Source organism: Stenella coeruleoalba, assembly GCF_951394435.1.
Source record: "Stenella coeruleoalba genome assembly, chromosome: 11".
Taxonomy (NCBI): Eukaryota; Metazoa; Chordata; class Mammalia; order Artiodactyla; family Delphinidae; genus Stenella; species Stenella coeruleoalba.
In genome coordinates, this window is record NC_137157.1 from 63799959 (window position 1) to 63813212 (window position 13254).

The 13254-nt window shown below is 58.2% G+C and overlaps 1 protein-coding gene across 3 annotated transcripts; it reads right to left on the reverse strand.

Moving 5' to 3' along the window:
- Nucleotides 1–67: 67 nt before the first annotated feature.
- Nucleotides 68–12591, reverse strand: CACNB3 (calcium voltage-gated channel auxiliary subunit beta 3). 3 transcript variants are annotated; one of them, XM_079937286.1, is made up of 13 exons: nt 12410–12591; nt 5249–5371; nt 4904–5026; nt 4327–4442; nt 3980–4044; nt 3760–3779; nt 3481–3561; nt 3212–3270; nt 2934–3043; nt 2479–2630; nt 2170–2265; nt 1906–2055; nt 68–1450 (listed from the first exon to the last, which is right to left on the reverse strand). In XM_079937286.1, exons 1-13 carry the CDS (start codon nt 12449–12451, stop codon nt 1136–1138), a joined length of 1452 nt encoding a protein of 483 aa, XP_079793412.1. In that variant the 5' UTR covers nt 12452–12591; the 3' UTR covers nt 68–1135. The 3 variants fall into 3 exon arrangements, with proteins under 3 accessions (XP_079793412.1, XP_079793411.1, XP_079793413.1); XM_079937285.1 differs by lacking the exon at nt 12410–12591 and adding an exon at nt 9011–9216; XM_079937287.1 differs by lacking the exons at nt 5249–5371; nt 12410–12591 and adding an exon at nt 9011–9216.
- Between the last annotated feature and the right edge of the window lie 663 nt (nt 12592–13254).

The following is a 13254-nucleotide window of genomic DNA, read 5'->3' on the forward strand; positions in this document are numbered from 1 at the left end:
GAGGCTGCCAGGATACTTCTTTACCTCCTCCAGTCTTGGCCCTGCAGTGAGGAACTTGGCTACTTGAGCCAGCAGACATACACCAGGAGCCCGAGGGATGGTGCGTGGTGTTTATTAGTGATGACGGTGAGGTGGGGCAGGGGCCTGTGGAGCATGCTCTGTAGGTCACACACTAGAGCCTTAAGGTGGGTACACAGGGCCTCTGGGGGCTGTCCACTGGGTCCTATCTCTCCCCCTCTAACCCTAACTTAACAAGCAGCTGCTATGAATCAGGGAATAAAGTCTGAGGCCCGTATCCCCCAGGAGGCATGAAGGCCAAGAACAGAGATGACAGGATGCAAGAGCAAAAGAATGAGTGGGGCAAGGAGGCCCCTGACGCTGTCCATACGTTTTGCGCTACACACGCCCTCCCTTCCCAAAGCCCCAATCCAGGTGGGCTCCCGTCTGCCATTTGGCCTGACCATGTCCTGGTCCTTCAGATGTTAGGAAGCTTCCTGGCAGGTGAGGAGAGCCCTTCCCTTCAAGGGCTTCAACTGTGAGGCCTTTGGCCCTAGCCCAGCCTGCCTGTGCTCCAGCCTCGTGTGTGGATGCCCCACCCCAGCTGATGGATGGGAGTGCCACCCTGTTGGGCTTTGATTGTCTCATTTCTAATGTGTGGCAGTCTCTCAGACCCCAAAGCACAACCCCTGAGTCCCTTGGGTTAGGATAGTAGCTGCTCAGGGACCTTGTTTCTTCCTCATGTCATGCTGCCCACACCCCACCTTCTTGTCACTTTGAGGGGGCATCCCTTCCCTGAGTCTGGTGGGAAGGCCCCTGCTAAGGGGATCCTGGCCTGAGGGCACTGCCCAGTGGGGCAGCTTCTTGTGCAGGAGGAGAGGAAGGTGCCAGGGGTGCAGCACACACAGCTAGTACCTGGAATGGGAGCCTAGGGGGGTCACTGTGCCCAGGAGGTGAGGGGGCCCCGCGCTTCTCCCAGAACCTTGGGACTGCAGGCAGCCCTGGAGCTGGGGCTGGGCAGGGGGTTTTGGGGGCTGAGCCTAGTGCCAGCCTAATGCCAGTCTAACTCCAGCCTGCCTGGAGCGGGTGCCCCAGATAGCTGTGCCTGTGCCTGCCAGGGTCGGGCAGCAGGAGGCTGTCAGTAGCTATCCTTGGGCCAGGGCCGGTTGCGCTGCCAGTTCCGGTCATTGTGGTTGTGCTCCGAGTCCTGCGCCAGGAGCCGGTCTTGGGGGTCGTGCCCGTTAGCACTAGGCAGCCCCGAGGTGTGTTGGCGGTGAGGCTGGTACAGGTCCTGATAGGCATCTGCATAGTCCTCCTCCAGGTGGCGGGAGCTGCGCTGCGAAGATCCTGTCCAGGCTTGGCGGGAGCTCTCGCTGGCCTCATCGGAGGGCATCAAGCTGTCCCGCTCGAGGGGTGAGTGCTCCTCGCCACGCTCCCCTAGCAGCTGCTGGTTCTGGGGCAAGACAGAAGCTCTAAGTGAGGCCATGCGGACCTCGCCTTGGCCTCCCTGCCACCTCCAGCAGGGTGGGGATTTCTTCCCCCTCAACTCTCAGGCCCTGCGGACACGAAATAGTGCAAGGAAGGAGAAGCATACTGGAGCATTCTCCCACTTCAGACACGGAAAACTGGAGCTTCTGACTCCCACAAAATTCAGGCTCTGCCTTCAAGACAGACTAAGGAGAAGGGTTTGGAAAGTGTGTTTCTTTGGAGTCCTAAAGAAATAGCCTTTGATCACGCATCTCATTGCTTTATTCCCTCTCATCAGGAAGTGCCTTCACCCATATGCCCTAGCTCTGCTCTCTGACCCTTTGGCCTTCAAACTGGAGGCCAAGGGGGATCCTCCGGGCAGGGAGGGGGCATTGTTTTGGCTGGCTTAGCCTGAGCATCTGTGCCCTTGGAAATGGCTACCTGAAGTCCAGGTATGGTACTGGGAGGGCCGAGAAGTCCAGGGCCGGGGGCTGGGTGGTGGGTGGCCCTCCAGTAGACCTCCAGGTACTCAGCCAGGTGCTCACAGGCATCCTCCAGCTGGTTCTCATCCAGAATCACATCGAATGACTCCTGGAGGGAAGGAAAAGGGGGAATATTGGCTTCTTCTCAGCAGGAGCCCTCCACCCATCTCCAGCACTCCCCCAGCCCTGGAAAAGCAAGAGCGGGCACAGGAGTACCACTCACTGGTGGGCACTGAACCAGCTTATCATATGCCATCATCTGTACAGTCAGGTGCTTCATCTGTGACTTCCCCCGGGAGCGGATGAGACGCTGGAGTACCTGAGGGAAAAGGGCAGAGCTGGGCCTACAAAGAACTGGGCATGTCCCCGACCTGCGATACTGCATGAGGAGCAGGCGAGGATGACTTAGAATTGTGTTAAGGGGCAGCAGGAAAAGGGGATTCAGGAGCCCTTGGGCAGGGACCAAGCAGAGTTGTACCACATTCTAGGAGGGCAGCCCTGTGGGCCTTCTCCATCACCACCACTGACTTACCTTCGGTGAGGATACTTTGACAAAGACGATGATGGGGGCCAGTGAGGTCTTGGCCAGCTGTGCTGGGTGGTTGATGGTGTCAGCATCCAACACTACTAGCTGCAGGGACTTGGCCAGCTCGAATATGCGCTCGATCTCACTCTGCACTTCAGCTATGGAGGGTGGGAGGGAGGGAGCGAGCCGCAATGCTCACCAGTGGCTCCACCCCATCTGACTCCAACAGGGCTTTGGGGGCTCCCAAATTGTGGATGGGAAGGGACTGGAGGGAGAGCGTGTTCATCAAAGCCTGGGCAGGCAGAGGAACAGAGAACTGACACTGGGTTCGGTTCTTGCCAATCCTGGGGCAGGTGGAGAAGAGGTTGGGCAGGAATGCAGTTGTCGGGGAAGAGAAAGGTAGGAGAAAGGTTCTCACTAACGCTTGAGTGGGCAGAGAAGCAGGAATGGGGACTTCTCACCAATGCTGGAGCGGGCAGAGGAACGCTCAATGATGGTCCTTTTGCCGGGATTGTTGAGCACAGATCGCTTTGCCAGTGAGAGGTCCGCTGTGACTCGGGTGATGGAGATCCTGGGGTGGGCATGGAGAAGCACAACCCACCTTTAAATTTCAAGCCTAGGCCCCTCCCTACCCAGGTCCTACCAATTTTCACTTTAGAGAAGCCCTTGCTACAGGCATCTGGAAGGAGACAATGATTTCTCCCTGGTTCTCATGCCTCCGCAGGCCAGGGCAGCTTACCTGCCATCAAACCTATGTTTGAGGAAGTCGAAGAGAGCCTTCTGCATCATGTCTGTGACCTGGGTGGGAGGGGTGAGGGGAAAGGCATGCAACTGACTGGGGGCCGTCTTGGAGGGGGGCAGCATCCTCAGGTGCGGCCATGGAGCCCAGCCCCTCCACACCCAGACCTTGGGGGATGGGGAGGGGGGAACATCCCCTCCCCCTGTCCCTGGGCCCTTCCTGTGGCAGGTTTGGTAGAGGCAACTCTGGGGTCAGGGACCTCTTCTCACCTCATAACCTTTCAGAGAGGGTCCCACCAGCACCACAGGCCGCATGGAGGGCACCACATCATAGGGGGGAATATGTTCCGCCTGCAGAATTGACCTGAGTTCAGGCAAAGTCATGGCTGTGTGGCCTGCCCTTCACCTGACTGGGGTGGGGCAGATTCAGAAGTTCTGGGCCCCCTCCCCTCTGTGTTTTCTTGCCCCTCCAACAATGACTGCCCAGAAACCTGTCCCCACAGCCAGAAGCCATGAGCCCCCCAAGCCCCAGTCCCTTCCTTGACTCACCTGCTTTTGCTTCTGCTTGGCTTTTTGGAAAAGGAAATAAAAGATTAAAGTTGGTGAAGCGGGGAAAGGCCCTGGGGGCACGGTATTCCCGTCCCCAGGGGAGACCCTGGGCTTCTCCCAGCTCCAACCCCTTCCCACACTGTTCACCTGGGAGACTCTCCCTTCCCCCTGTGTCTGAGTTACCCACCTACCCAAGACAGGTGGGTTGAGGGGAGGCTACCTAGAGATGGAGGAGGGGAGCGTCGGTTGCCAATGTCACTCAGGCTGGATGGGTTCCCAGATCTCCTAAGAGCAGAAAGGGAGGTCAATAAGCGTCTTTGTGTGTCTGTTCTAGACAGTATTTAATAGTTGTATACGTCTCCTCACATTTTAGCTAGTGAGGGAAGTGCATGTGACGGGAGCATTTGTGTGTGTGAGCTTTGATGTGTGTGCATTTGTGAATGCATACGCTAGGTGTGAGTGTGCATATTTGTGGGGGGGGGGTGTGTGCATGTGTGGTGATGTGGACTGTGGGTAAAGTGCACACGTCCGGGGTGTATGTTTATTGAGTCACAGCCCTGCTCTCACCTGGCCTTCTGCTCCTGCTTGAGCCGGATGCTCTCGAGGCGCTGGGGGCTGGGGATGAAGGCGATGTCCCCACCCTCTTTCACTAGCCGCCCGATCCACCAGTCATTGCTGTACTTCTGGGGGTGGGGTGGAGCGGAAGGGGCGGTGAGAGGAGGGGACCCAGGCCTCAGTCCTGGCACTTCAACGTGAAGGAGCCAGGGAGGCATTGGGAGAGCGGGTCTGAGGAAGGCAGCGCGAGGGGAGGGGGGCAGGAGAAGGTACCAGAGGGAAGGGCAGCCAGGTTTGAGACCCTCAAGACTTCAGCGTGAGGCATCACAGCTGCCACAGGGAACCTAAGATGCAACTAATCTAATGGCTTACTTTTACAGATATGGAGACTGAGGCCCAAGCCAGGCCTTAGGAGGATGGAGACCCTGAAGATTAGGTCTTGGATATGAGGGTTTTATGGGGGTGTGTTAAGCATAAGAGTTGAGGAGCTTGGGGAACTTGTTTATAAATGAGGACCGAAGCAAGAGGAATGGGAACTGGGGCAAAAGCAGAGAGATTAAGTGGCTTCTATTTGGAGGGGGGTGGTCACCTCTTTAATGTGCAGGAAATCTTTGGCCTCAAAGTTGACTCCAGAGCCCTGGACGGGGCATTCCTCATCCAGCACACCACAGTAGCTGACATTGGTCCTCACAGCAAACGCCACAGGTTTGTGCTGGAGAATTTGACCAGTGGTGCAAATGAGGGGAGCCTCAGAGCACCCCTTCCAGTTTCAGTGCCCCATCAGCAGAGGGCGGAGGCCCCATCAGTCTGCCCATCCACACACACACCATTTCACACTCACACACATCCTGCCCATTGACCCCTCGACACTTAGGACCTAGCACAAGTTTCCACCCAGTCTGGCCTGTCCTGCCCTCAGCCGGCAAGATGATACCTTGGCCCTTTCAAGCTGCTGCTGAGCCTGGCTCTCCACTTCACGCCGGGCACTCTCCCGGTCCTCCTCCAGGGATACGTCTGAGTCCAGAGATGGGCGGCTGGTATAGGAGCCAGCTGAACCCTGGCATGGGGGAGAGGCTGTGACCCATGGGCTCAGGTGTGAAGGGCACTAGAGAGGCACCTCCGAACCCTACAGTGGTGCCTCCGCTAACCTCGGCCTCTCCAGCTCCACGGGGGTGGCTGGGCCCGCCAGTCCCCCCTGTCTCCCCAAGAAGGGCCCCAGTGCCTCTGGGGCTGCAGAAAAGCCGGCCCAACCCATATGTGCTATGATCTGGGCCCCTCCCCCCAAGCCTATTAATACTGCAGCCTCGAATAGAGCTTTCCCTTCCCTCCTTCCTCCCTTTTCTCCCCTTGACCATGTCCTGTTAGGCAGAGGGAAGTGAGATGTACTGAAGATGATATATTGGAGATGATTTGGAATCTTCGGAATCCAAAGACCCAGCCCTCTTGTTCACATCAGCCTGCAAAGCAGCTTGGAAATTATTTCCTTAAAATGCCTGGGAGGAGTACAGCCAGCCAGCAACAGTCAGGAGACACTGGTTGGCAAGGCACTGGTCCTGAGTGTCAGGATATAGCCACCCACCCCCTTAGATCCCATCTCCTCCAGTCCCTACTCTTCCAGGGTGAAGAGGAGGCCACAGGGCTCCCAACTCAAGAAAGTTACTCCCTCTCTACTCTCCCCACCCCCACTTTCTTTCCTCTCATACCTGCTGGGACAACTGGCCAGGTGTGGGCAGCAAACAAGACAGACTGACCAAGTGACACAAAGCTATCTCCCTAAGCCTGGGTGAGGTGGGGCCACACCTACCACCTGGCCTACATCTCCCCACCCCTTGCCCAAGGGGATATCAGCCCTGGAGGAAGGCTGAGGTGGTGCCAGGCAACCCAGCCAGGAGCAACCCTGGGGATGCAGGGAAAGGGTCTTTGGTAACCTGAGCCAGGAGAGTGTCAGAGTCCTGCCCATTGGAAGGGCCTTTGGGCAATGAAGGTGCATTTGGAGGGTTGCCGAGCTCACCTTCAAGGCCATGAGGGAGATGCACAACTGAACAAAGGAAGCTGGACCTTAGGGCAGGAGGACAGAAGTCAGGCTGGCTGGGTTTCCCCCTCAGTCTAGGGAAAAGGGAGTCTTTTGTTTCCTGCTTCAGTTTCCCCTCTTTATGGGCAGAAGTCTGAAAGTGACACTTCCATCAATTCTGAGGGGCAGGTGGCAGAGATAAGGCAGAAGCCTAAAGGGTCCGTGTGGGAATGTGTATGTGTATGTGTGTTTAGTAGAATGTTCTCAGGCTGAGGAACATTCCTTCAAGCCTACTGTGCATAAAGGCAGCGGAGGCCAGATTCTTGGTGGGGAAGACAAACTCACACACCTGCCCCAGCCCCGCCATGGGCAAGAGGACTGGTCAGACTGATGTCAGCCCAGGTCCTAGAGCGTAAGCGAAAGACAATGTCTGTGGTAGACCCAAGGCGTGAAGATAGCACAAGGAGGGAAAGTCCTGCATATTACAGACAATGTTCCCCATCTCTCGAGAACCAAATAAGGCTGGCTTGGCAGCAGGATAAAGAGCAGCTGAGCCCCAGGAAGAACCTTTGCACTGTCAGTCGAGTGGGGGTCCTCCTTCCAGGGGCCTGGGGCACAGGAGACACCTCTGTGGGAAATGGCTATCTGAAGTAAATAGGGGCCAACAGGCTAGAAGGCAGGAGGCAAGGCAGGATGACCACTCGCTTTGATAAGTGTACATCAGATGCCTCCTAGTTGCCCAGACCTGTGCTGGGACAGGAGTCTGACCTTTACCCTCTGTTCTCCAGGATCTCAGCCTAATTTAGTCATCTTTGTGTCCCTGCCTGGGGCACCTGGGTTACCTGGCCTCTCACCCTAAGACGGGAATGACAGGATCTCTCCCTAAATGTTTAGTGAGTCGTGCTCAGACTGAAATCCCCTCTCCGTTATTCCCAAGTCCTCAGAGCTCACCCATCACTCCGGGAACGGGGCTGCCCTGCCAAGCATACTCTGGGGTCTTGCCTCCCCCGGCCCTGTTATGCCCAAACAGCCAGAGCCTCAGTACTTGGGAGCTGCCAGGAGTTGGCACAGTGCCCTGGTGGTGCCCCCCTTGCCTGGTGAGTGTGTGGGCAGGCTGCAGCTCCACTCTTGCCTGGCACGGGGGAAGGAGAGGAGGGAGATGAGCCGTTGGATTTATTTAGAGCCTGATTTCCCTCCTACTGCTTCAGAGGGGGCCCTGGGGAGAGCAAGGAGCCAGGCAAGAGAAAGGGAAGTGGGGGAGGGTAATCCAGGAACCAGAGAAGGGTGGGGAGCGAGCGATGGGTTAGCAGGCTGCCCCGAACACCATCCACACGTCAGGCTTCACCTTGCAACAGTCCTAGCCTTCTCAACCAGGGACAGGAAGAACGTTCTACGGCCCTCCAGCCCCACAGAGAGGTTCATTCTCAAGCTCACCTTGGCACCCTGGGCCGTGCCAGCTGTCCCTTCAACTGTCAGAAAGAGGTGTTACCACAGCCTTGAAAATCATCTGCTCTAGCCGCAATGTAATTAGCCCCAGAGGCCCAATCAACGGGGAACTGGGCCCCAGCAGGAGCCCAGTCCCAGGAAAGGACTGACAGCTGCCTATTCTGAGCCCTAGGACTCATCTATCTTGGACTTTGCAGCAAGAGATGGGAGAAGACTCCAACACTCCCCTTTCGACTCTGGAGTGCTCTACCCTCCATACCTATCAGGGACTCCTTCTAAGCCATCTAGTTGTTCTCATAAGGAGGTCTTCTTGTAGGATATTTGAGAGAAGGGACTGAGCTGCTGCTGCCCATCCTTGCCCCCATCTTTCCAGGCACTGTCCCTGCGCTCTGAGCTCCGGGAATCACTGCCTAATGAGCTGATTTGTCTCAGTGGGTCAGGAGATAAAAGCAAAGAGGAGAATTAAATATTTATCAGCTGCCTGGTTCTCTGAGCGAAGAGCTTCCTCTCCATCCCCAGGCCCTCCATGCTGAGCAGGAGCTCAGGATGCCCGCTGCTCTGAGGATGCCTCAGCAGGAGGAGTGGAATGGATGGGGCTCAGTCAGCTGGCTCATCCATGTGCTGGGTGCCCAGTTTTCAGCCTGGGAGAGAAGCTGGGCTGGAGGCAGGGTGAGGAGATAAGGCAATGCTCAGGGATGGACAGCAGAAGGGGATAATGGAGGTCCTCAAGTTTTATGATCCGTCTGTCTGAAGAGGCTGGTATCGGATTCTCTGCTGTTCTCCAGGCTCCCTAATTTGTCCTTTACTTGAGGCACAGGAGGTCTGGATTGTCCCCCTCTGCAAGGGCCCCGGCTTCTCCTGTAGCTGTTGTGTTCAGACCCCATAAATCCTCCCTTGGGAACTCCAGACGTTGCATGAGGCCTCTCTAAAGCCTCTGTGCCCTCAGCCTCCAGCCCCTCCTCCCTCCACCCTTCTGTCCTGGGCTGTGGAGCCACCTGCTCTGAGCCTTTCCCCCACGCTGGCCCCTCTTGGCACACACCCGATACCCCTTGCTCTAGGACGGGGGCACTGGGGAGCCTCTGGCATGAAAACCCATCTCCCCACTTTCCTGGAGCGCCCTCCTACACGCCCTGCCCCGCCGCAGAGGCGTTTTTCAAAGTCCTGAACTGGGGTAAGGGTCCAAGGGAGATGAGGTGTCACCCCAACTTCCCCACCCCCACCCTCCCCGTGGGCACTCACCGCCTCCGAGTCCTCAAACCCGGGCACGTAGGAGTCGTCATACATGGGGGAGTCCGGGTGGGGGGAAGCGAGCGGCGCCAGGGGCGGGGGCGGCCCCGAGGCAGGGGCGAGGACAGCGGGCCGCACCCGGGAGATGCCACCGAGCCCCGCAGCCCTGCGGGCGGCGGCGGAGAGCGAGAGCGCGAAGGAGGGAGCGAGTCGCGAAGACCAGCTGCTCCGAGCTCAAATCACCGCTCCCCCCACCTTACCCCCCCCCAACCCTGCCGGTCCCACCCCGAGCGCGGCTGAGGAATCTGGCGCCGGCTCCGACAACAATAGTGCCCGCCCACCTGCCCCCCCTCCCCGGGGGCGGGCGCGGGGGGCGGCGGGGGGCGGCGGCCACCCGCGGAGCCCGAGACCCGGCCGGGAGAGGTGGCCGACGGGAGCCGGGTAGAAGGTGGGTCCCCAAGCACCTATGGGGCAGAGGGGCGGCGGAGAGGAAGGGGAGGAGAGACTGCGGGCGGGGCGGATCCTGGCTTGGAGGAGGCGGGGCGAGGAGAGATGCAGAGACAGAGACGTACGGCAACCCAGGAAATACTCCGCCGGGAAACAAAGGGCTGGAGCGGGGGAGGGGACGCGGAGACTGCTTGGGAGACGAGACCCCACCGAGAAAGGAGAGGGCGCAGGTTAAGGAGAGACAGGAGAGAGAGAGAGAGAGAGAAAGGAGGTACAGAGGCAGAGGGAGGAAGAGGGGAGGCAGGGAAGTGGGAGACTGGGGGAGACAGAAGAGGCGGGGCAGGGGCGGGGGGCAGACGGGGGAGGGGCGGCAGGTGAGAGGGCGGGGTGTCTGGGCCCTGGCGGCACGCGAGACTCCAAACGCAAACCCCGCAATGGTACTGGGGAGGAATGGATTTAGCGATCCCAGGCCAATGCCGAGAAAGTAGCCCCTGCCCTCCCTCCGTCCCCCGCCCCCAGGCGCTTGGTCCCCTCAGTGCTGGGACTCTTGCAGCAAAGGACCTTGTTGCGCAACCCGTGCGAAGGGGGAGGATTGGGGCCCGGCCACCCTACACCTGTTGCGCGGGCAGATTTCATCCTAGTCTGGCCAGGATGGGGGTTCCCTTCCTCACTTCCTTGCCAAGGACTGTGCCAGGCATTGCCAAGGCATCGTGGGAACTGGCGTAGGGAGGGGCTGTTTTAGGCGAGCCTAAAGGGGAGAGGAAAGAAACCAGAGAGCCGAGGTCGGGGGATGGTCGTGGCTTGGACAGAAGGTGAGAGAGCCTGGCCACGCGGGGGTTGGGAGGGGGAAGGGCAAGTGTCCCCAGAGTCACTAGTGTAAGGCCAGATCCCCTCCTTAGCAAAAGGATGAGGCTGGGCTGGGGTGCCTAGTATCTGGGTTGGAGCCACATGTACTGCTCTACCAGTCAGTCTCCTTCAAAAGGGGCACCCAGATTTGACGTTGGAGACTGAACAGCAGCCCTTATCTTGAGGAAACTTCCTCAAAGATCCACCCATTTGAGCTCCAGAGCAAAATTATTCCTTTGAATTTTGATGGCCTACCTACCCCTTCATCCCCTCCTTCCCCGTCCCCGGGGGGTGGGGGTGGATGTGAGGTAGACAGAGGGTTACACTTGGAGAGCTTCACAGCTCAGTCCTTCTCCACTCCCAGTGTCTCACACCCACGAGGGTGAATCCGCAATTTGCTCATCCCTTTTCTTCCTGGGCTACAGGGGAATTAGTAAACCAAAACTCTGACAGGGTTGGGTGAGATCTATGGTAGGAAGCACTGTACGTGGGAGAGAGAGGAAGACCACCCGAACCAATTGGCTTCCCACTTATGTCACTGGTTCATGTTCCCTTAGCAAGAAAAAGAGAAGGGGCCTCATCTTAAGACTATCTTTAGTCTGCCTTTAGTCTGTCACCATCCTGTGAGTGGTGCATTGCAGCCCTGCCCAGCATCTTCCTCCTGCTGAATTTGGTGAACAACTTTGTTGGAGCCCCTATGCCTCACTATTGGGGGAAGCAGTCTGCTTTCACGGTTCCCTCTCCTGAGGCCAGCACCATTTGGGGTTTGGTTATATGTTGGATTCTTCTGTATTGGAAGTTCCCAGACACTGTCTTCTCACTTTGTGCCCTCTCCCAGTTCCTCAGTATTCCTTATATCCTGTTTTATTCTCTGTCTCTTCAATTCCTTCTGTCCTTCCAGAGGGGCAGAAAGGAGGCATGAAATGTGAAACGATAAGACCCTCAAGGTGCTCTCTCCTGGGAGATGATTCTAATGAAGAATACAGCTACTGGGGCTTCTGATTCTCCCCATCCCTGTATTTACTCTCCTGGCCTCTCCTTTAGGGACCCTCCCCACCACCAGGGTGTCCATGGGATTGTAGGTAACAGTGGATCTGCCATCAACCTCACTCCTTCCTTACACACCTTGTTGTCTTCATCCCCATCTGGGACAGTGGTGTCTAAGCCTGCTAACAGAGCATGAATTACCATGCTAACCACCCCCACCCCCGGAGATGTGTTCAGGTTCCTCATACCTGGCCCATCCCCTGGGTCCTGCAGGAGCTTCGGAGCCTCTCCCTGGTTCCCTTCTCTCTGAGTTGCTACTCACTGCCGCCTTCCATTTCTCACCTTACCCACACCTGCCTGCTCTAGTTCTCATGTAACAAGACATGTGCCTGTCAGTATCCATGTGGTCCCTAACCCCTTTTCTTTTCCCTGGCTGAGCATAAGAAGAGAAAGCTGAGGGGCGGGGAGGGGAGAAAGGATTCAAGGAGAGGATTCCTCCTGCCTTCCTCTTTCTTAGGAGAGAGTCATTAGAGTGGTAGCTGGCAGGTACTCAAGGCATGCAAGCAGGACATGGGGGTCTTGGTGGTGGTGGGGAGCCTGAATAACCAGGTTTGGGAGTTGGAATTCTTGGGAGCTTCCAGAATGCATTCTGGCTTCTCCTGTAAGTGCACCAGGAAGCGGGACAGATCCCAATCCCTGAATGTTGAATGGGGAAGCTGAGGCAGGAGCTAGGACCTCTAGGAAGTCCTTCTCCCCCGCAGTATTTAAGATCTGGACAAAGCCAAAGCCCCTAGCATTTAGCTGCTGGGCTGCCCCCAGGGAACCCCGGGAGGGCGCGCGCGGGGGGGGGGGGTGCTTGGCAGAGTCCTCCTCAGTCCTCACATCTAGCCCCTTTCCTGGCTCCCCAGACAGTCCTCCCTCCCCCCGCCCCCACCCCATCCCAGTCCCAGTGCTTAGAAGCTGCCAGCACTGGCCGCTCCCTCCTTTTCTACCTGCCACCTCTACCCTTAGCCTCACCTACTCGGCCTCCCTCCCTCCCCATCGCTGCAGTGTCCCCCAAATGCGGGCCCTCTTCCTAGCTCGCAGTGGGGCTCTCCTCCCACCCACTGGGGAGGGGACCCTCGCGTTTACCTCATTCAGCAGGAAGGTTGCACTGGAGTCAGAAAAAGACATAGACCGGGCTGGCGGCCTCTCCCCCTCCCCCGGGCCAGGGGCTCCGAGGCAGGAGCAGGACCGGGCCGCTGCTCTGCACACTGGCTCCCGCCTGCACGCCTGGCCTCGCCCCACGACCGCCAGGCTCCGACGGCTGCTCCCTTCCCTCTCTCCGGGTTCCCTCCCCCTTTCCTCCTCCCTCCTTCCCTCCCTCCCTTCTCTCTTCCTTTCTCTCCGCCTCTGTCACTCTCTCCCTCCCCTGTCGCCCTTCAGTCCTGCTCTCTCCATTTCCGTCTCTTCCTCCTCTCTACGGTCCATGTTCTCTTCATCTGGTTGCCTGCTACTGTCCTTCCATCCCTATATCTCGCCTCCCTTCTCCGACCCCCCCTCCCCCATCTTCTTCCTCAAACCCCTCCCTAGAAAAGATAGGGACTCCGGAGCTCCCACCGCCACAGGCAGAAGGGCGGCAGTAGCTGGGGGGCTGCCTGGACTCCGGGGCTTTAGGCCCCTGCTCTGTGCGCCCGGCGCCCATCCTCCAGCGCCCGAGGAAGAAAGGCGCCGCGGTCCCAGCGACGGCTTCGACCTGTCCTCAGCAGAGGAAAGGATCGAAAAGGAAGAATGCTTGTGTACGGCTCGCTAGCTCCAGCGTCAAGCGCCCCCTCTGGGTTCCGGGGAAGCTGTCCTGTCACTGCTCTCTCCCGGGTTCCGGGGCCGCGGGACTCAGCCCGCAAAGGCGAAGAGCGAGGCGAAGCGGCTCCTCTCCGACCGGCTGCAGCGCTCCCTGGGCGCATTCACCCGGAGGTCGCACACGCCCTCCAGGTGGT